This window comes from Coccomyxa subellipsoidea (assembly GCF_000258705.1).
Source record: "Coccomyxa subellipsoidea C-169, whole genome shotgun sequence".
Classification (NCBI taxonomy): domain Eukaryota; kingdom Viridiplantae; phylum Chlorophyta; class Trebouxiophyceae; family Coccomyxaceae; genus Coccomyxa; species Coccomyxa subellipsoidea.
In genome coordinates, this window is record NW_005178042.1 from 1130627 (window position 1) to 1151303 (window position 20677).

Consider the following 20677-nt stretch of genomic DNA (forward strand, 5'->3'; position numbering starts at 1 on the left):
ACCTCGCAGCAGTTTACTGTCCCTGCGACCATGCACGTGCCATCATTGCAGCGCATCTCATGCAATCTTGATGCTGGAGGCATGCTCAGTCGAGTAGAACTCCCTCGCAGTCGCCATGCGCCGGCCCTGCAGCCCACTGGCCATCTCCGGCGGCTTGCTCCAGCTAGGAGTGGATGCATAGCTCTTCAGACCGGCAGCCTGGACCGCTGCACCGGCCCTTGGGGGCGCCCAGGCATGCACCGGCCCGGTAGCATTGCTGAAGGTGGCTGCCGTCACAGTCCTGACAGGTCCTGTCTCCTGGCTATGGGAGATGCCTGTGCTGAGAGTCTTGCTGACCTGCGCCTGGAATGACTGCTGCTGCTGGGCTGTGACGGAGCGCGCTGAGTCGTACAGGCCGTCATTCCCGCCCGTTCCTGCATTCCAGGCATTGCAGAACATGAGCAGATCTGGTACTGTGCCAGAGATGGAGCTTGGGCATTCATGCAGGGTATTTTGGTTTGTATGCACACCCAACCTGCTGGACCCTAAAGCACCGGCTTGACCTTAAGCTGCACAGTCTAGTACTGGACAATTTAAAGCGGGGGCGCAGAGACTCGGCGTATGATGCTGAGCTTGCAGTGCAATAAGCGAGCACTGCTGCAGCTGCAACGCCATGAGTATTTTCCAATCATTCCGTGAGTGACAATGAGTACACACACCATGCTTGATGCTCACAGCACACAGCATCAACTAAAGTCAGGATTGAGGCTGAGGCTATACCATCCCAGTGCGTACCTGGGAAGCGGGCGGAGCCGTTTGAGAGATCGTGGCGGAGGCCGGACCCGCTCTCCTCCATGCGCAGCCGCGCAGTGCGCACGCCCTCATAGACCGGGTTTGGCTCATACTTGACCGGCGGCTGAGAAGCCACGGAGCTGTACGGGCGCAGGTCATGCGCATGTGAGCAAGTTGCTTGCTGACTCAAATTAGTATTAGATGGGAGACTCGCGCTTGTGATGGGCCTGCGAGAAACAGAGGCCTCCTGGGTATTGTAATTGCCTTCCTCTTGATGGTCGCCTCCCCATTCCCTGCCGTTTGCTGTGGGCCCCTCGGTGCCATCACCCCTGTCATGACAGTCAAGTCAGCCATTCAGTGCCTCCAAGCGCAATAAGTATGGCACTAGTCCTTAGACACACGGCATGTAAATGGGTATGCAATTCTGCCTCCCATTTACATATGCGAAGTTTGAAATGCATACCATCTACACATGCTAATCACTCTGAAACTTGACAAGATACTTACAAACTATGAAACTGGGATGGAAGTGGGTATGCAACACTACCTCCCACTTACATATGCAAGTTTCCAAATACACACTACTTACATAGGCTGATTACTTTGAAACTTGAAAATTTACTTACACACTGTGTAAGTGGTATGTAAGTGGGTGTGCAACTCTGCCTCCTACTTACATATGCACGACTCAACATATTCACCCCTTACAGAGGCTGTGTAACTCGCCTCGAAGCTTTGCAGTGGGGAGATCTCCCCTTTCAACTTGCTAATAATGGGCGGCTTCAAAAAGGAAAATGGATGGTAACGAAGAACTGTGACACGTGGACACTGTCTGTGATGGCGGGAGAATCCAGAAAGGAATAGGCACTCACCCGGGAATTTTGTACACGCGCACAGACACGTTTCGCAGGCGGCTGGTGGTCCTGGCAGCAGCATTCTTGGCGCTGTACTCGGATGTCTGTGATGCCAGGGCCTGTGCCAGGGCGGGGCTGGAGGCTCCCATTGGCGAGTATGCCGCCCCGTACCGCATGTCCTGTCAATAGCAAAGCGCCCAGCTCAGGTCAGTCCAACAAGCAATTTTAAATTTCTGGATGTCTTCGCTGCATGCATGCGCAGGCGAGAGAAAAAAACAATGAGTTGATCTCTGATGCACACTGAGAACGTCCATAGTCTTTTTAAGTCGAAATGCCTAGCCTCAGCTTTGGCATGGAGATGTGCAAATTGGCCGAGTGGCCAGCACCTGTTGTGACTTCTGGCGTTGGAGGAGCGACTGGAAGGAGGGCAGCTCTACCTCCGGTGCATCAGCCTCCCTCTCAACCTGCATCCTTGCCTCTTCCTCTTGTTCCTCCTCACCCACTGCCTCGTTGCCATAGTCTTCTGCACTCACTTTGGCGCCAGACCTCTGCCTTGCATCCTGGCTTGGCCCGTCCTCGAAGATTTCTTCCTCTTGTTCCTCGTCGTCGTAGTGCACCCGGCCCTGCCGGGGGGCGGACCGGCTGCGGCGCAGTTCGGCATCGCCGTCGTAAGGGCGCCCCTGCGGCATGCTCGAGGCCGCGCGGCGCACTCCGCCGCCGGCGCGCTTGCTGCCCCATTGTCGGCTCGTCTCCCGGGGCGCACCCTCCGCCAGAAACTCATCCGCTTCTGCCTCAAATCTCCCACTGGCCGCGCGCGCCGAGAAGGTTCGAGCCGCCTCCAGGCCTGCCTTGTAGCCCTCTGTGAAGGACTTCTCTGACCGCAGAACAAATTCTTTCTCAGCGCGGCTGCTCCCGCGCGGCAGCTGCTCGGCGTCGTCCTGGTACTCTTCCCGCTGCGTGCGCACCTCAACTGTTCTTGTCCGCTGCGGCCGGGGGTTATAGGAATAGTCTGTTGCCATACTGCTTCCGCGCAACGGCGGTGTATATCCGGCAGGCTCCGCTGCGTATCTGCCGCTGCCGCCGCCGCGGGCCGGCGCGTCGAAGAAATCGTCGGCCGGGCCCGCGGTGCGCGCGCGGGCCGGTGCGCGGTGATACGGGGGGGCGTCAGTTACGGCCATTACGGGCACGAAGGCGGCGGCGCCGGCAGTGCGGGCTCGCGGCAGGGGCATGTCATACTGCTCTAGCACGCTGCGCTGGCGGCTGAAGTCGCCGGGCGCACTGTCAAACTTTGCCAGTCGCGTCGGGGAGCGCCGCGTTACCGCCTCGGCGGACGACGGCCGCGCCGCCGCGCTGGCCGGCACCCACGACTCCCTTGGTGCTGCAATGCAAATCGCTATCCTCAACCGCTTATTTTGACAGCTCTGATATTTAAGATGCATATCACACCTATCTTCTACAGTTCAAAAATATAAATCACATGCCTGCAGTCACCAATGGCGTTGGCTGGCTGGGAGTGTTCAAAGCACTGAGAACTATGCCCACTGTTGACTGGTTATTGCTTGGAGTTGGAGTCCATCGAGACGTAAGATATGTGGCAGCCTTTTTATTCAGCTTGGTTGCATACGCATCTTGCCTCTGGCAGGAAAAGCATTGGACAAAATTGATAATAATCATCATCATCACTACATGTTGAGTGCAGAATGAGAATGTGCTGACCATCTTGGGCGCTCTTGAAGGTGTATGAGCCGGGTCGGATAGCGGAGCGCAGCGGCGAGTATGCTTCGCCAAAATTTCCTCTCAGGGGTGGCGGGGCGAGCGACTGCGACAGCGTGCGGCCAAAACGCGTGGTTCCCTCGTCATCGCTGTCATAGCCCCTCTCCCAGTAGCTGCTGCTGCCTTGCCGCACCGGGCTGCTGGATCGCGCGCGCCGGGCCGCGCCGGTGGACGCCCTCTGTTGCCTGTTCAGGCAGGCAACATGGGTATTTTGATTATTTGTTTCTACAAGATATCTCTCAAAATGTTCAAAGATGACATTTTACGATAACAATGCTAAGGTGCACCAAATATTATAATTTGCATAGTTGAATAGGCTTCACATGCATGCCTGGATCCAGCGTGTCAATCCGACTTCCAGAGGTTCATGAAGTAATTTCTTCTAGTCGTCTAGTCAGATGCAGGGATGATCATATGTTGTACGTAAGGTGGTGGAAGCTTATGGAAGCTGGGGCCATAAAGACGGTGAAAGCTGGTGGAAGCTGGTGCAAAAGTCAAGTTTCTGGCAAGTTCGGGCCGTGTGGGCAGTGTTAACAGTGTAATGCGATGGTGGAAATACTGAGCGCACCTGCCAGTCCAGGTGGCTTGAGGGTCGAGGCTGAGGCGCTGGGAGGCCCTGGTCTGGAGCGTGGCTGGCCCCACAGCACCATCCTCCCGCAGCTGCCCCTTCCTCCTGATCTTGCTGGCCACCTGCAAATGAACAAATCGACGCCACTGAGGTTCTGGTGTGCATCCTGCTCCTCTGCTCTGGCTGCACACTGCCTGATTTACCTGCTATCCGATAAATCAACCCCTTTGGTGCCCTTGTCCAAGTGTCCTGGTGTGAAAGGACTTTGGTGGTTTCTCAATTACACAATGTGCAAGGGGTATGCAACGTTGCCTTCTACTTACATATGCAAATCTCCACATATACACTACTTACACAGGTGATACTTTGACATGGACTTACACACCGTGCAAGGGGTATGTAACGCTGCCTCCTACTTACATATGCAAGTCTCCACATACACACCACTTACACAAATGATACTTTGAAATTGCCTTACACACCGTGCAAGGGGTATGTAACGCTGCCTCCTACTTACACATACGCAATACCACATACACACCACTTACACAGGCTCTGTAACTGCCATGATTGTGTCACCACCATCGAGGGGATTAATGTGACGCTCTTGCAATGCAAAGCTATCCTCCGCATTGCAAGCTGAGCCTCTCTGACCCCGAACAAAGCCTGGCTTGGTGTCTTCTGGTCAGAGGGGCAGCACTGCTGGCCCCTGTGCTATGAGGTTCTTCAGAAACACAGAGAACGTTTCAGAGAGTGGGGCTTACCCGGTGGATGTGCCAGAGGATGGTGGAGTGAAGGTGCGCGGCGCGTTCCCGGTGGCTGCGCGGCCGCGCAGCCAGCGCCTTGGACCGCCGGGCCTGCAGCTGCGCGGCAGCCGCCGTGTACGCCGCGTCGCTCAGCCGCCCGGATGCAGGATCGACGCCGAACGAGCGCAGACTCTTGTTCAATTCCTCCTCCATCTCTCCCTGGCCACAGTGGAACGCCCTCGTTAGCTGCAGACTATACCTGAGGAATTGTGCTGCCTTTTATGAAGCACACAGCTCATTCAGTTGTGCATGTCTGTTTCTTCTTATAAACGACTTGAGCGCTTCGTTGAACGGGCCCTCCATACTAAGGCATTGCACGTCAGCTTCAGTATAAGGGCAAAAGTTGGACAGGACCCATGCCCTGTATTTATGCAGGAAATAGGTGCGTCCAAGGCTCTGAGCTGCATTACAATTTACTCCTGCTACTGTAGGTAGATGCATGCATGACAAGGAGCGCAGAAAATGCATGGCAAAACACCGGCTCCTCACTGCAATCACACGGACCTCGAGCTGCGCGCGCGTGTGCTCAAAGGCGGGCAGCGGCTGCGGGAAGCGCGAGCGCACGCCGGGCCGCGCGGAGCCGGCCAGCTCATGCGCCATCTCCACGTTGAATCGCTCGAGGTCCTCCGGCGACGGCTGCGGCGGCGCGCCCTCCGAATCGAACTCGTATTCGAATGCGGGTGCCTGGTCAGGCTTGCGCGCGGCTGCGGCGGCTGCCGGCGCCGCAGAAGCCGAGCGGCGCATGGCGGGGATGTGACCTTTGTCCTGAATAGGCTCATTCCCTTGATTGCGGTCCATTGAGGCCGTCTTGCGCAGCCGCTCGCCCGGTCGCGCCGATGCCGCCCTCGCCAGACCCAGCTCCTGTGTAACGAGGCGAGAGTTCGCTCAAAAGTTTTGACAGGCTTAAAATATAGTTACTAGATTGCAAAGAGCCTGAGGGTGACCATCACAAAACTGTGTGGCTGCAGCCAAACCACTGACTAAGCGACTCTTGAAACGTATGGTACTGTATGTAGATTATTTTTTTGAATTGAAGTAACATGCTGCACTGGTTTGAAGTTCATCCATATCAATGCCCACGGGGATGTGCATGTGCTTGCACATGTTTGCACTGGTTCACTTCTCAAGTTGGCATGTGTGTGGTTGAGAGTGGGTGGGTGTCAGGGGCTGCGCACGTGTTCCAAGAAGTGGATGCTCTTGATGAGCTCCTCCTGCTGGGGCTGCTGGCTGACCAGCATGCTCTGCAGCCGCTTCACCTTGGCCTCCAGTAGTGTCCGCTGCTTCCTTGCCTCCTCCACCTGTAGCGTTTTTTGCTTTCAACGCTGCAGTACACCCTCTATTCGCTTCTCGACTTCCCAACATCTGTCTAGTACCCAAACCTTGTGAAAGCCATTGCATGCAATGAGGACGGGCCACACATGTGTCAGTGGTAGACAAGACCTGCCCATCTGTTCAGCAAAACGGCTTGCTCTCTGTTGATCTCGCTGTATCGCACCCAGAGACGAGGAAGGGCGTGAAAACCAACAAAGTTCTATGAGGCTTTGAATATGGCACAGACGCAGTATGAAGATGCAGCACAGAAAAGCACACTGCTGGCATGGTGAGATTTGCAATACCTCCTCTCTGAGCTGTTCATTTTCCTCCCAGGCCTCGTGGTCCCCCCGGTCCCCGGCTGGCGGCGCCTGATCTGGCGGCTGGGAGGACAGCTGGCGGCTGAGGGAGTGTATCTGCGTGCGCATCGCCTGCGCCTCCCGCTCCAGGTCCTGCCTGGTCTGCGCCAGGCGTTCCCTCTCCGCGAGCTCAGCCTCCAGCCGCGCCTTCAGCTGCTCCACCTGTGATGGAGACAGTAACAACTCGTCACCCCTGACTCCTAAAGGGCGATAATGCATCAATTTCCTGAAGCCTATACGTGTTGCATCATGCACATGTATGGACGATTGTGGGTCTCAACAGGATGAGTGCAAAACAAATTTGTCGCCAAGTGGCTGAGCGCATTGACAGGCATGCCTCAAATTGTTTGAGGCTAAGAAATTTACTGCATCCAAGCGTAGATGTCCCAAGAGGAAAGATGGTATCACCTCAGCAGTAGCCTCGCTTCTTTCATCCAGCTTGGCAGCCGCCTTCTGCTGCCGCAGCTGCTCCTAAAGATTTGGCCAAGCGAGTGACTCAGCATGTGACCCAATTGCGCAAAGATCCAGAATTTGCATCACACTGCTGTGTCATGGACGGGCGAGCAAGACAGGAATGCTGGTGCTGCCTCCTTGGCCACGATTTACAATGTGTATTGTTCTCTCTTCTTTGCTCTTTGATCTTTGCTGGGACCTGGCGACTATTCAAGGGGAAGGATATGTGGCAGCCTTCACATGCAGCTTGTCTGCAGACGCACCTTGCCTCCGGCAGGAAAGGCGTGTAATAATAATAATTGTTCCCTCACCTGGTCCCTGAGCACAGCCCTCAGCCGCGCAGCTTCGTCCTCAGCGCTGCGCAGCCGTTGGGCCAGGCGCTCCAATTCCTCCTTGTCCTCAGACGCCGCCACCACCGTTGTCCGGGACTCCCCCAGAATTGATGACAGCTTCTGCCGCGTCTCCAGCTCCTGCTGCCTGCGCATGAAGAGATGCCATGCTGATGAGCGCTGCGTCTCTTGTGATGTCTGCTTGATTCATGTGTCAGATTAAGCAAAGGAGAATATTCCCAAAATAGAGGTGCGAGTGTCAACAACGTAGGTGCAGGCCTTGGCCTATCCACGTTGCCTTGAAGAAGTGCTTGCCACTTGTGTCTATGCTGCCTGCCTTACATGAAAAAGAAAAGCAAAAAAGAATTTCCAACTAGGGGAATTTGTGCCAGCATATAAGTGCAGGGATGGGTGTGTATTTTGTGCTTTGGGTGTATTGGATGAAGCACCTGGTCAGAGAGTCGGCCAGCCGCTGACGCAGCGAGCGCATCTCGTCACTGGCTGCAGTGATCTGGGCATCGACGCTCCTGCACACACAGCCCAATCTGCCCACCTGTGTTCTCTTCTTATTTTTTACAGGCATGCATCTTGCATGTGGGTGAGATTCCATTGCTTGAGACAGGCATGCATCACACACACACACGAGGGCATGTCATCCCGCTACATGATGTCATGTGATTGTAAAAACCATGATAAATCGTGAATGACTTGGATTTATACCCTTGGGAGACTTGCAGGGCCTCCTCCTTGGCTGCGAGCACTCTCCTGTCCGCCTCAGCCTGCTCCCTTCGGCGTGCTGCATCCACTGCTGCCTCCAGCTCCTGCTGCCCTGTCGCCCCGCCAAACTCACAGGATCATCCTCACGCTCATACACCGCATCTTTGCACTCTAAAGAGTATGGTCCTTTGTGTCCCACCACATCTCCAGACAGGCTGCTGGCGTTCAATCACAGCTGTTTGCCTGAGCACATGCATGCAAACAAGAAGGATGTTCTATGGTACAAAGTGATTCTGCAATCCAACAGGAGTGCCAAACAGGGTTATCAACTTCAAGAGCTCTTGCATTTCTCTGCTATTTATGTGGTCCTGATGTAAGTATATGCTCATCCGCGATGTCACAGACCTGAAGAAAATCAGTGAGTTCCCTCCATGATTGCCATGCTTCAATGGGGGGCAGTACCTCTTTCCTTGGTCTTTTCCAGGGCGTCCTTCAGCAGGTCAATGTCCCTGAGAAGCCCTTCGCGTTCCTCCCTCAGCTCATCAGACTGCCGCTGCAGTCGCTCCAGCTGCCATTGCAGCTCTGCCTCCTGCTTGCCATCTGTATTGGCCGCCTTCGCCTCTGCATTCTCCCTCTCTGTCATCAGCGCCGCCTGACACCACCAAACCCAGAGTCTGCATATCGTCATGCGGACAATAAATACGAGCCCTCTCTTGCTGCAGACAATGCGGTGCAGTCACAACTCCCCTGAAGCAGCTTGCATCATATCAATGGACTGTTAATCTAATTCATAAGCAACACTGTATGCACTGCATCACAGGGACGCCAGTCACTCACTCAACACACACTTGCTTTGGACTTGATGCTGTACTACACTGAGCACAGGAAGTACAGCAGCTCAGGTGCCGCATGCGTACCTCGGCAGACTTGAGGATTTTCTTGGACCGCTTGGCCTCCAGCTTGGTGAGTGCCAGCTCCTCCTTGTGCTCCTTCACGCGCAGGTGCAAAGCTTCCACGTGCTTCGCCGACCTGGCTTTGTCCTCCTGCAGACACCACAGGGCCTAGAGTTGCATGCTCTAAAATGGACACACTCGGGCCGAATGCCGGCCATAGGATATGTGAGTTCACTCCTGTCAGTTTTTGTCCTCCTGCCAACAGCGCAAGGCATTGCAGTGGTGGGCAAAGTGGCATATATGTACAGGGTGAAGAGATCTACTGCAACATGTGCCGACAATACCTGGATCATAGATCTCTAGAGATTGAACACTTGAAACAACATTAACAACACAGCACCAGGCATACAATGCCAAACTTTTGGATGACCAAACTTGGGGCACAGTCATAAGAGACTGTGGCCTCCCTACAACCTTTGATCCATGACCCAGAGAACTGAATGGATGTCTACTGAGACTGTGAAGATTTAACTTTCAATTTCTTGATGGGGACAGGGCACCTTGAGGAGGCCATTTTCCCAGACGAGCCGGTCTTGGATGTGGAGCAGGTACTCCACAGTGAGCTGGGCCAGCCTGAACAGGCGCAGGAAGTTTGTCTCTGACAGGCTGCCTGATTCCTCTGCCTGCAAGTCGCCGTACGCCATCGCAGCACAGCACCTCTCCAGAGTGTCTATGTCCGTCTCCCGCACCTGCAGCAGCAAGCAGAGAGACTCACGCAGACATAGTAATAATGCACCTCAATGCTTGCCCATAGCAGCCAGCCCAAGGCAAGCAATTGCTGCAATTCAGTGGTTTCTTCTTAACAGCAGTCCAAGGGAGGAGCTACGGCACCCCCCCTGAACATGGCAATCGTGATGGCCACGAGACTCTCTGCTGTTTTCTCAGCCAGCAGGATGCAAGCAATCTTCTGGCAATTAAGGCGGTGAGGAGGTTTGTTGCGAATGATGGTTGGATCATTGTAAAGGGTCCTCACAAGTTTGTCAATGTCCACTCCGTGCAGAATCTGCCAGTTGATGCGTGTCTGGTGAGCGCTGAACCGGAAGGGCGCTGGCGCAGGGGACATGGCTGGCCCATAGAAGGCAGGAATGGTCGGCATCGGTGATTTCCTGCCTGAGTTGGTGTCCTGCAATTTTTCCTCTGCCAGAAGGCCCATAGTGCTTCCCTGTGGTTATTGCCCTGCGTGAGCAAGCACACATCCTGGGGATGTTTTCTGTAATAGCAACTAATTTTCGGAATCATACTCTCAGAAGGATACAAATCTGTTTGGAGATTGAGCAGGGTATTGGACGCACTTTCTATTGGCTGCTTTCGTTTGCAGCTCGTCACAATCATGTCGACGTGAGATGTTTCCAAGAATAGCCACAGGTCACCACCGTATTGAAGTGGTTACTGCTCGATGCTGTATAAACCAAATTGAATACTCGGTAAGTTCAGAGCTTAGTGCCCCAGAGTTCTGTTTCCGTTCTGTCAGGCCGAGCACCTACATCCGCTTTTGGTCACAAGGGCCGCCATGGTCAAATTCATCCATTCTGGAGCATGCTCTGACTCCAGAAGAGTTCCAATATGTATGGATCCTGTTGTAGCCCAGTTTCACAGACATGTAGTGACAGGAAAGTAGCTCGCAGTCGGTCAACAGAGTTCCAAGGTGTCGGTCTCGGAAAGTGTACCTCATTATCACCATTTCAATTCATTCAATGGTAGCCTCCCAACCTGTCAATTTGCTTTCTATGAAGGGACCTGGATGACTTACATGTAGGTATTTTGCTTCAAATGTGACAATACTGTTTCCTGCGCTGCAAGACAAGGACCTAGCGAGGGATGCTACTTTTGGGCTCCACCATTGGAACTCTCTAACGAGCATTTGCAGTGGAGTATGACATGACTGGGTTCTCCAATTTTCTTAGAAAAATTTGCTGTCTGCCTCCAAAGCAAGATCATTGGGAGGAGGCGAGAAAATCGAAGAATTCACTGCTGATACCAGCAAAGATCAAGGTCGCTGTCAGAAATGAAAGGCAAATAGGTGAGGGCTTGATCTCAAAATATATTTCAACCTCATAGCTTCCTGAATGGTGCCTTGATATTCAGCATGTATATAGGCGCGCAGCTGTACAGATGACTGGCTGACAGTTGATCTGTGCTGGGTGCAGAGTACAAAATCGATTACTTGGTGAGCCCCGGACTGGCCAAGCAGGTCTATGACGTCAGGCTGTACCTGTTCTTCTCATCAGAGCTGGATGCTGCCGAAGTCTCCTTCTTCAGATCCCTGTATGGGGCAGTGCGCCTGCATACGCCAAAGGTTGGGTAATTACTTCGATGTCCTGGTGTGTCCTGCACAACATATTTGCACGTTATCATCTGATGGTGCTGCATCTCGCAGGCGCATGTCCGGGATTTGGCAATTGAGGATGGAGCCGACTCCAGCATTGGGGCTTTGGCAGCAAGCTTCCAGGTGTGCTTGGCAAGCTTCTCTTCCCTGCTTGTCTACCAGTCTCAACTGTGAAGATGTGCTGTGAGTGCTGCATTGTATGACTGCAGGCGGTCAAGGGAAAGCTCGCAACAGGGCAGGACATAGACAGCGATGCTACACATCTAGTGTACCTGCTGCAGCTGTATGCTTGCACCTTCAGGCGAGCAATCCGCAGGACAGCCAAGGACATCCTGCAAAGGCTGGTGGGCTCTGGAGAGGGCCTGCCCTCACAGCCTGCCGAGTGCAGAGCGGCAGCGGCCATCTGTGAGCTGCTTGATGCTAGCGAGGCAGCCATTCATACCCTTAAGAAGGTACCCGCCTTTGACTCAGTATGCTCTTTACTTGCAGCCCTCTTTGGTTAGGGTTCTAAGCTTGCATGGCCCTTTCTTGATCATTGCAGAAAAATATCTGCGGTCACATCCCATGAGCTTCCGGATCAACAAATGCTACTGGGCACCACTCTCCTTCACCTAGTATTCGCTTGAACATCCTGTGAATCAGATTCTGGATGGTGCATCTCTGCAGGTGTGTGGGGAGTGCGAGGATGCAAAGATGCCGGATTGGCTGAGGGAGGCGTGGCATCTGGTGGAGGAGGTTGTGCTGCTGGAGGAGCACATCTCCCTGCTCAAGCTGGCAGTCAAGCTGGACGCCGTCTACCAGCCTCAACCTGAACCACAACTTGAGCACCCATCACAGGTCGCGCACAACATTTGTTTTGCTCATTACAGCCTTAACCCAGGTGTTGCACGACTTACCTAATCCTTCAGGACTTTAGTGAATGTCGCCAGCCTCTGTCCTGCCTTTTGCAAGTAGGTTTTGCTTAGCCATGCTTGCATCATTGTGCATCTGATCTGACCCTGCAGGGATCATGTGTGCAGGGTGGCCTCCCGGAAATTGAGGAGTACCAGAATTGCTCAGACTTTGGCGAGAGACGGAGGCTCTGCGAAGCACTCCGGGCACAGGCGCTTGAGTGCCTTGCACACTGCTCGAGTTGTGCAGGACTGGATGGGCCAGCCACTGCCCCGTCAGCCAGCAATGCACAGCAGCCATCAGCACTGCGCCAGCCAAGCTCTGTGCCAGCAGCACAGGAGCCCAGCAGCTTTGACATTGAGCAGGGGGCTCCTGTCTCCTCAGGCAGTGGGCAGCCGGATGAGTCAACCGCCGAGCACAGCGAGTGGCAGCTGTCGGCAGAGAGCAGGAGCAGCAGTGCGCGAGGGGCCAGCACCCTGGTCTTCGTCAACCCCAGAGCGCTCTTCAAAGCCCTGAATAAGTACAGCATGGCGGTGACTGATCGATTCACCGGCACAGCGCAGCACACCCACAGCAGTGACAGCCCTCATTGCATGCCGGGTTCTGCGCAGCGATCAATAGAGCAGGATGGAGGTTCTCAGGAAGAGGGAGGGAACGCGCAGCAGATGCGCAGGAGCACGCAGCTGCTGGCCTCTGCTCGGTGCCTGCTGCTGCAGCAGGTGCAGGCGCTTGAGGCGCTGGCGACGGAGCACGGCTACACTGAGAGCCTGCTGCATAGCGACAGCCTCACAGAGAACGAAGAGTACACCAACAGGCATGCTTCCCCTCGCCTTCCTGCAGGGCACTCTGAACATCTTGTGATGCCCATTGATGCCCCAACCAAAGGTGTCACTCGGAAAAGCATGCTATCAGCCTCATGATGGTTGTGACCTTTGTGTACAGACTCTTCATGTAATTGCAATTTTCTGCAGCCCTTAATGGAGCCACTGAGCGTCTGAACCCAACAGGAGTGTGAATCTCTGCAGCCTCCGCTGGAGCTTCGGTGACCAACAGGACTTATACTTTCAGGTTGTGAGGGTAGTGCTTGATTGATGTGCAGGCTGATAGGACATATTATTTTAGGTTTGAGTATTGTGCTTGAATGACAATGTGCAGGGTGAAGGTGCTGAAGCGGCATGCACAGCTGGCGATAACGCTGGCGCCGCGCATGCTGAGGCGTTCCATGCTGGTGGATGACATTGTGGGCATGACCATCGCGGGCCTGGCCATGGCATTCGCGCTGCTGACCATGTACTGGGCCTTCCGCTCCAGCGCCCAGTTCGGCATCCTCTACATTGCCATCTATATCATCGGCTACATGTTCAAGGTGTGCCAATAGGAGCTCTGCTCACTCTTCCGCTTGAAGGACAATTGCTCCTCGCTGGTGGCTTGTTGCCTGTGGTGAGAGCATTGCCTGTTGAAGCTGTGTGGTGGCAGCATGGCTCTATCCTTATTATTGGCTTTGCTGTTTCCCGTTGGCTTGCATGGTGGGTAACTTGCTGTAAGAAATTCCGTATCCTTATTTACTAATAATGCTGTTACCCGTAAGCTTGCATGGTGGAAACTTTGGTGTTTAAATAGGGCCGGCCTCAAAGAGAAGCTTGCATGAGATGGAAATTGATGTTTGCAGGACCGCATAAAGGAGTGGGGCAAGCGGTACCTGCAACCCATTGCAGAGTGGTTTGGCATCGAGTTTCCCGACAGAGTTCAGAAGGTGGGTGAAAGTTTAAACACTCATATCATCTGGGACCCTGCAAGGTGGGACACACCAAGATGTGGAAGGGGGGCTACGCAGGGGGTTTGAGACTGTGACCATGTGGTGCAGTTCAGGGACTACTTTGGGAAGGCAGTCGGGTCTTGCAGTGAGAGGGTGCGCATCAAAGATGGCTTGGATGTCCCTGCGCGTGTGCTGCGCCTGCGATATGCCGGCCACAAATCGGTGCGTGACCGCCAAACGTTATGGTTGACCACAATCTGGCCCTATTGATGCTGGTCTATTTTTTTAGACAAGCACAGCCACTTGGTAGGCTTGTGCTGGGCTCACGCTGACAGCGATCCTGAGGGCCATTCTGCATGTGAGGTTTGTGGTGATAATGACACACTGCATGGCACCAGATACAGCCTCACATCATGCATGCTAGGCACAAGTGCTGGACACACTCGAAGGCATTTCAAGCCTACAGGATTGACACTGATTAAGGGATGTGTTTAGTCCGCCAAATACTGGGGAGGTGCTCGCCATGGATGCCCAGTGGGTTGCAGCCTGCCCAAATTCAAATCGAAAGGGGTTGAACAATTCAGAGCACCAGCAAATTCAGACTCCAATAACTACAGATCCAAGTTGTGTCTGAACGTGCCACACCTCCATGAGTCGACCATCTCTCGGTTTGCGAGTGACGTGGTGCATGCTGCGCTGTGCAGGGGCCTCCCAGCAAGGGGCACATGGTGAAGCCGGAGCGGGTGCTGATCTACACCAAGAAGATGGAGGTGCGCTGGAGGGCTCTGGAGGAGGGCCTGCAGGGAGTGCGCAGCCTGGATGACATCATCCGCATCGATCTTGACTTCCTTTGCAGGCATGCTACTCCTCTTGCCCACTCATTCCCAGAGCTTCGAATGCAGATTTGTCTGATGCTGGGTCGCGCATGCTTCCTGTTCTGCATGCGTAACCCCCACTCAAAAGCCCCCCATGCCCACTGGTCCCAGATCTTAGAGAGCAAATTTGTCTGATGTGCAAATGTCCTGTGTGCTGTTTAAATAGCCTGACTCCAGACATGAGTTAACAGATTTGCAGGCCACCCTGTCCTCACAGCTGTGCCTGAATATCTGTTTGCTATTAGTTGTAGCCGTCCATTGTCTGCTGCTCTCAAGATACTTGGTCAAGGGCGAGTGCATGTATGCAATGTGATTATCAGTGCTCCTGGGCCGGCAGGTATTCTTTTGTTGATGCACTATGCTTGCACCGCTATTCAGCCCTGCCTCCCTTCTTGGCGCTTGCACCGCATTTTCTATTTTGCTTCCTGTCTTGGTTAGACATTGCTGGCTGTGCTGCAGAGCGATGCAGCCGCCACACGAGACCCACTACGCGCTGGCCAGGGACGGCTGCGGCCGGCTGGGGGTCAATGAAGCGCAGACTGCGCGCGTGTACCATGTCAACAGCATCCTGGAGCTGCGCACCCAGGCACGCCCCTGCTGACCAGATGTGTCTAGTGCAGATTCTACATCTGTAGTGCAGTGCAGCACAGATGCAGTGCAGACTCACATCTTTCTGTGTGTGGGTGAAGTGTTGTGGCTTCACTCTGTGGCACCTGGGTTCTCTGTCAGCTGTTAGACAACTACCCATGTGTGCTGTGGGCTCAATTTTTTGGCATGGCTACAAAACGCGCTTAGGGCTGCGGAACTCTAGGGGATTGCAGGCAGCCAGTGGGGCTTGCAAGGGATTAAATGGGTCGAACGGCATATGCAGGGGCCGAACCCTGAGAAGGCGATGCAGCTGGAGAAGATGCGAATTGTGATGGACCGCAGCGGCATCAAGCGCCTGGAGCCATGCGGCGACGATGCCCTCCTGGCAAAGACCAAGCGCTTGCCCGCGCCCTTTGCCCACCGCGGCCATCGCCGCTAGGCGGCATCAGGCGTTAGCAGCAGAGGAAATAGCATCCCGAAGGAGCATGCGCGAGGTTGAAGCAATCATGCGGCCCCAGGAACAGCATTACTAGAAGTATGTGGGCTGCAGTCGAGCAGCAGAAAGTGCTGATTTATCTGATTATTCGTCTTGACTGTCCAGAAGAAGTGCAGGTCATGACCTCCGGTGGCGGACGTTGATCACTGATGGCACCCGGTGGGCCAGTGCTGCATCATGATCATGATCTGTGCCGCACTGGCGTCTCGTTTAGAAATGTTTCAGCTGTTTGAGGAACCTTGTTCCAGTCTTAGCTAGATACTGTGCTGGAGGAAGTCTGACATTGGCGCAAATTAGATTGAAGGAAGGAAGGAAGGAAGATTACATCACTCCAGCCGCCTAGGGCTGATTGGATGAACTGGCAGCATCCAAATAATCAAAACAATCCATCACAAAATGTGCAACACCAACAATGTCCAACTGCCACATGAATTGCTGCATCGTCACAATGGCTGCACCAAACAGCCCAGGATATCTGTCCCGAACAGATTGCAAGGCAGGGCACTCAAACACAAGGTGGCGCTCATCCCCAATAACCTGCTGGGCACAACGCATGCACAAACGCTGGGGCCGGGGAATCCTTGCCCAGCGGCCCGAGACATTGGGCAGACTATGACAACCCATCCTGAACTTCAACAGTATACGCAAGCAACGGGCACTCAAAGGCTGCTGTAAGAGCTGGCAAGGGTGGCGCACACAAGCTGGCCTAGCAAACCATCTGTGATATGTACACAAGGTGGCATTGCTGGACGGGCAGGTCCTAGGGCAAATGTCAATGTCATCCCAAACCTGCAGTGCTTGCGCATCTAGCAGCTGCATCACAGCATCAACTTCCACAGGAACAAGGGTGTCAAACCGAATAACAAACTCATACCCAATCCGGCGCAAGCCCCGCATGAAGGCCCAAGCCCAATTCTTAACATTACGGGTTATGGCATCCCAACAATCATCAAGGGCCACTTGCCTGTGAAAATTATTTGCAGGCAAGGCAGCCAAATTGTTCCAGAACTTGATAATGCGCCGCCACCACACACAATCAAGGGTCTGCTGATTCAACTCCTTAAGCAAGATGGCACCATGCACAGAGGTGGGGACGCCAGCAATGTCTCTCAGAATTTTCAGGTGAGAGGAGGCCAAGGCAGCCCGGCCCCGCCGGCTGTCGCCACCAGGAAGGCTGCGCAGGCCCCACACCTCACAACCGTAGGAGGCAGTCGGCGGCACACATGCATCATATAGGCGCAACAACAGGCCAGCTGACATGCTGCAATGCAACTTCCCATATTGCTGCCTGAGCTGTGCCCACGCACCCCACATGTTCCTGTGAAGCTTGCCAAAGGTGAGATTAATGCCTTGGGCACCGTCAAAAAGGGCACCCAGGTACTCAAACTGCTGAACCCAATGTAAAGGCGCACCACCACAAAGCCATTGAAAAGGTCCTGGCAAACTTGAAGAGAACACCACAATCTTTGTTTTGTCAACACTGATGACCATTCCCGTTTGTTCACAAAACTCAGCAGCTGCATCAATCAAGCGTTGCAAATGAGCAGGTGTGGTGGCGAGCAAAGCAAAGTCATCGGCATAGCCTAGATCTGGTACACAACTGCCAGGACGCAACTGCGGGCCAACCCCAGGGCACCTCTGCAGCAAGTGCCTGTGCAGGCCATCTGCAAACAAGCCAAACAGCGTTGGGCTAAGGGGGCAACCCTGCTTCAATCCTGTCTCAGAGGGCAAACTAGGACCCTTCCTGCTCCCAATCTTAATGGCAACCGTAGAATTGGCATACAAAGACTGAATGGCAGAGAGCAGGCGGCCATCAATGCCCAGGCGACGCAGACTCTCCCAGAGCAACACCCGATTCACTCTGTCATAAGCACCCTTCAGATCAAGAAAGCAACAATACAAGGGCTGCTTAGCATGGTTTTGCCGGTCGATAAAATGCTGCAAGGTGAATAGCTGGTGGGCCGTAGACAGTTTTGGCCTAAAGCCAGCCTGTGTGGCTGCACGCAATCCAGCCCCCTCTGTGTACTTCAGAATACGAGAATTCAATATGCCAGCATACAAGCGCATGATGGGCTCAGTAACGGCAATGGGTCTATAATTGAGCATGTCAAGCTTGCTGCCTTTCTTGTGCACAGGGGTGATCAGGCTACCATTCACAGAGGGTGGCACTTGCCCAGCCACAAATGCAGAGTTCAGCACAGCCACCAAAGCAGGCGCCAGGACATTTTCCGGAGGAGGCATGCCTGGCGCCCGCTCATCTTTTGCATACCGAAACAGCTCAGCTGGTAAACCTTGCACTCCGGTGGCACGACCATTGTGTAAACTTTTGAGCCCAGCAAGCACCTCCCCAAGAGAGATGGGTGCATTGAGAGCATCAACATGGGCAACAGGAGCACTGGGCTGGACAGGGAAAGACAAGTGGGGCAGCTCAGCAATGAGTGGCAACTGCAAGTTTGCAACCCGCTTGAGATAGCCAGCCCACAATTGCACTGGCTTGAGCTGCTCAGGTATATCAGACTGCTGAGACTTGAGCCGCTTCCAGAAGGCTCGGGGGTCACTGTGCAAATCATCAAGCAGGCGGCGCAGTTGCGCGAGCCGGTGAGCGCGCCGTTTGTGGCGGACGGCGTTGTGGTAGGCACGCTCCAGCGCGCGCACTTCGGCTGGATCGCCCCCGCACCGCGCGCGGGCGCGGACGTCCCCTTTAAGCTGGCGGCACTCCGAATCGAAGAAGGGCGCGTCGGCACGCGCCTTGCGCTGATGGCGCCCGGTGCGGGCCGGCATGCTGTTTGCGGCTGCGGCCTCCCGGATCCCCGCCTCCAGGGTCTGAAAGGCTGCATCAAGTTCCCCAGCCACAGCATGGCCTGTGCAGGCGTCAAAACTTGCACTGGCAACATTGCGCAAAGCAGCAGCATACGCATTCCTAGCACTGGGCTGCCATTTCACTCGTGACAATGGCGCCCCAATACATGGTAAGGGAACACTGGCAGCCACATTCACTTGCAACGTCATCTCAATAGGATGATGATCAGAGTCTTTTCTACCAGTTTTCACAACAAGATGAGAAATCAAGGGGAGCGCATCAGCGGAAACGAGAACATGATCAGGTCTAGTTGCCTGAGTATGGGTTCTGGCCTTAAAGGTAGGCACTGCTTCAAGGTCTCCTAGCACTCTGCCAGAGCATATGAGCATGTCAGTTTCCTTGCAAAAATCTAACAGGCGCAGCCCATGAGCATTGACACCTTCATCAGTGCAGCCTCGAGTATTGCTGTCATCAGCGTCAGGCAAATTTGACACACGAGCATTGAAGTCTCCTGCCAGGATCACATTGCCCTGAGCACGAGCGGCAACAACTTCTGCACATAAGCCCGTAAATCGACTGGTCAGGTCCACAGTCTGCAATTGCCGGGAACCCGCTGGAGGCACATAGCTGGAGCCAATCAGCAGCGGTGTAGAGTCCCCCTCAAACTGCACTTTCACCCATAAGGCACTGTCAGTGTCTGACACCCAGTCTTGTGCGTGGTAATCACGGTGCTTCCGAACCGCAACAACAATGCCTTCACCCGCCTTGCCCTCTTCACTAGCAGCCGTGAAAGTCACAGAGTGGTGAGGCAAGATCGAGTCATCCCAGGTCAAGCAACGGGCCTCAGTCAGAAGTACAATATCGAACTGGTCAAGATAGGCTGCCGTGTCCCACAAGGATATTTTGCTAGCATGTAAGCCATTGACATTCCAGGACAATATACGCAGCGATAGGCGGCTGGAGACTTCCTAGCGGCGCACTGCTTCGGCGTAGGAGTCGGCGCGGCCGGGGGAGGAAGGCGCGGCCTGAGAGGGCCCGGCAGTGGCAGCACCCGGGGCGGCAGCGGCGCCCGGCGCGGCAGCCGGGGGAGGCCCAGGCACAGGCATGTGCTCACGCACGCGGTCGCCCTCCCGGACGAAGAGGCGCTCCTCGCGCCAGAAGGGCTGCTTGCCGGCTGTCTTCAGGGCGACATAGTGTGGGCGCATGCTGACGCGGATGCGCTGCTGCTGCGGGGTGAGGTCGGGATCCAGGAAAATCTGGCGCTGGCGCAGGGCTTTGCTGTGCTTGAGGGCAGCGTGCTTGGCTGCCACGCCGCTGAAGCTGATGAGCACGGGGCGCGGCTTGGTGCGCGTGGCGCTGGGGGCACCGAGGCGGCGAGCTTCGCTGACAACAGCAGGGGGGCCGCTGTTGCTGTCAAACAGCGCTGCCACGCGGGCTGAGACATTCTCTGTGTTGTCCTCTGCCAGACCATGGCAGATCAGGTTGGCACTCCTGGCTTGGCGGGCCTGAGACTCCACCACAGACTCCAGATGGTGCACTTTGTTCACCACTGCTTCATCGTTGGAGGCGGCTCTGGTCTGCGTGTCCTTGGCCAGCTCAGCGCGCAGGAGAGGCAGCAGCTCTGCCTTCAGCTCAGCCACCACCTCATCCTTCAGCTCGGTTTTCAGCTCTGCCTTGAGCTCTGCCTTCAGCTGAGGGAAGAGGGCCCCAAATTTCTCGTCCAGCTTACTGTCAAGCTTGCTTTCCAGGCCGTGGATCATAGACTCGACCTTTGCAAGAAGGAGATCGTGGAGGGGCGGCTCCATCTCCTCATCTGACTGCCCTGGGCTGCCCTGCGCTGGGCGCTTCGACTGACTTCTGGTTCCCTGACTCATCGCAGCAAGATCGCAGATCAAGATGCCTGCATGCCAGCCAGATGACAGAATTAGGGGTCAGCTTAGACAATTGATTGAAGATCAGCAGTTATGGCATGCAACATTGGGCTGAGCAGGGGTGAATCCAATGCTGGGTAGATAGCGTGGCACGAAGCCACGTGCTTAAAGGATGGAATT

The 20677-nt window shown here is 54.7% G+C and overlaps 4 protein-coding genes across 4 annotated transcripts; 2 read left to right on the forward strand and 2 right to left on the reverse strand.

The window, feature by feature from the left end:
• Window positions 1–57: 57 nt before the first annotated feature.
• On the reverse strand, window positions 58–10047 carry COCSUDRAFT_38960 (hypothetical protein; the record flags this gene model as incomplete). Its single annotated transcript, XM_005651722.1, has 17 exons — window positions 58–413; window positions 775–998; window positions 1644–1804; window positions 2012–3003; window positions 3342–3583; window positions 3967–4088; window positions 4731–4931; window positions 5277–5633; window positions 5948–6070; window positions 6389–6604; window positions 7207–7372; window positions 7674–7751; window positions 7945–8053; window positions 8404–8593; window positions 8859–8984; window positions 9395–9583; window positions 9868–10047. The coding sequence occupies 17 exons, from the start codon at window positions 10045–10047 to the stop codon at window positions 58–60; spliced, it is 4032 nt and encodes a 1343-aa protein (XP_005651779.1).
• Window positions 9980–15769, forward strand: COCSUDRAFT_55256 (hypothetical protein; the record flags this gene model as incomplete). The annotated part of the gene is made up of 13 exons (XM_005651723.1): window positions 9980–9992; window positions 11042–11169; window positions 11272–11343; window positions 11430–11672; window positions 11887–12057; window positions 12240–12913; window positions 13267–13477; window positions 13781–13864; window positions 13976–14089; window positions 14572–14673; window positions 15063–15079; window positions 15202–15298; window positions 15614–15769. The coding sequence occupies 13 exons, from the start codon at window positions 9980–9982 to the stop codon at window positions 15767–15769; spliced, it is 2082 nt and encodes a 693-aa protein (XP_005651780.1).
• Window positions 15770–18545: 2776 nt separating this feature from the next.
• Window positions 18546–19297, forward strand: COCSUDRAFT_31954 (hypothetical protein). Its single transcript, XM_005651724.1, has one exon. The coding sequence runs from the start codon at window positions 18584–18586 to the stop codon at window positions 18773–18775; it is 192 nt and encodes a 63-aa protein (XP_005651781.1). The 5' UTR covers window positions 18546–18583; the 3' UTR covers window positions 18776–19297.
• A 297-nt stretch (window positions 19298–19594) lies between these two features.
• COCSUDRAFT_38962 (hypothetical protein) lies at window positions 19595–20500 on the reverse strand (the record flags this gene model as incomplete). The annotated part of the gene is made up of 1 exon (XM_005651725.1): window positions 19595–20500. One exon carries the CDS (start codon window positions 20498–20500, stop codon window positions 19595–19597), a length of 906 nt encoding a protein of 301 aa, XP_005651782.1.
• Between the last annotated feature and the right edge of the window lie 177 nt (window positions 20501–20677).

Bases quoted from the DNA above. Each gene is read 5' to 3' on its own strand.
- COCSUDRAFT_31954 (XM_005651724.1), top strand. From the start codon at position 18,584: ATGGCGCCCGGTGCGGGCCGGCATGCTGTTTGCGGCTGCGGCCTCCCG.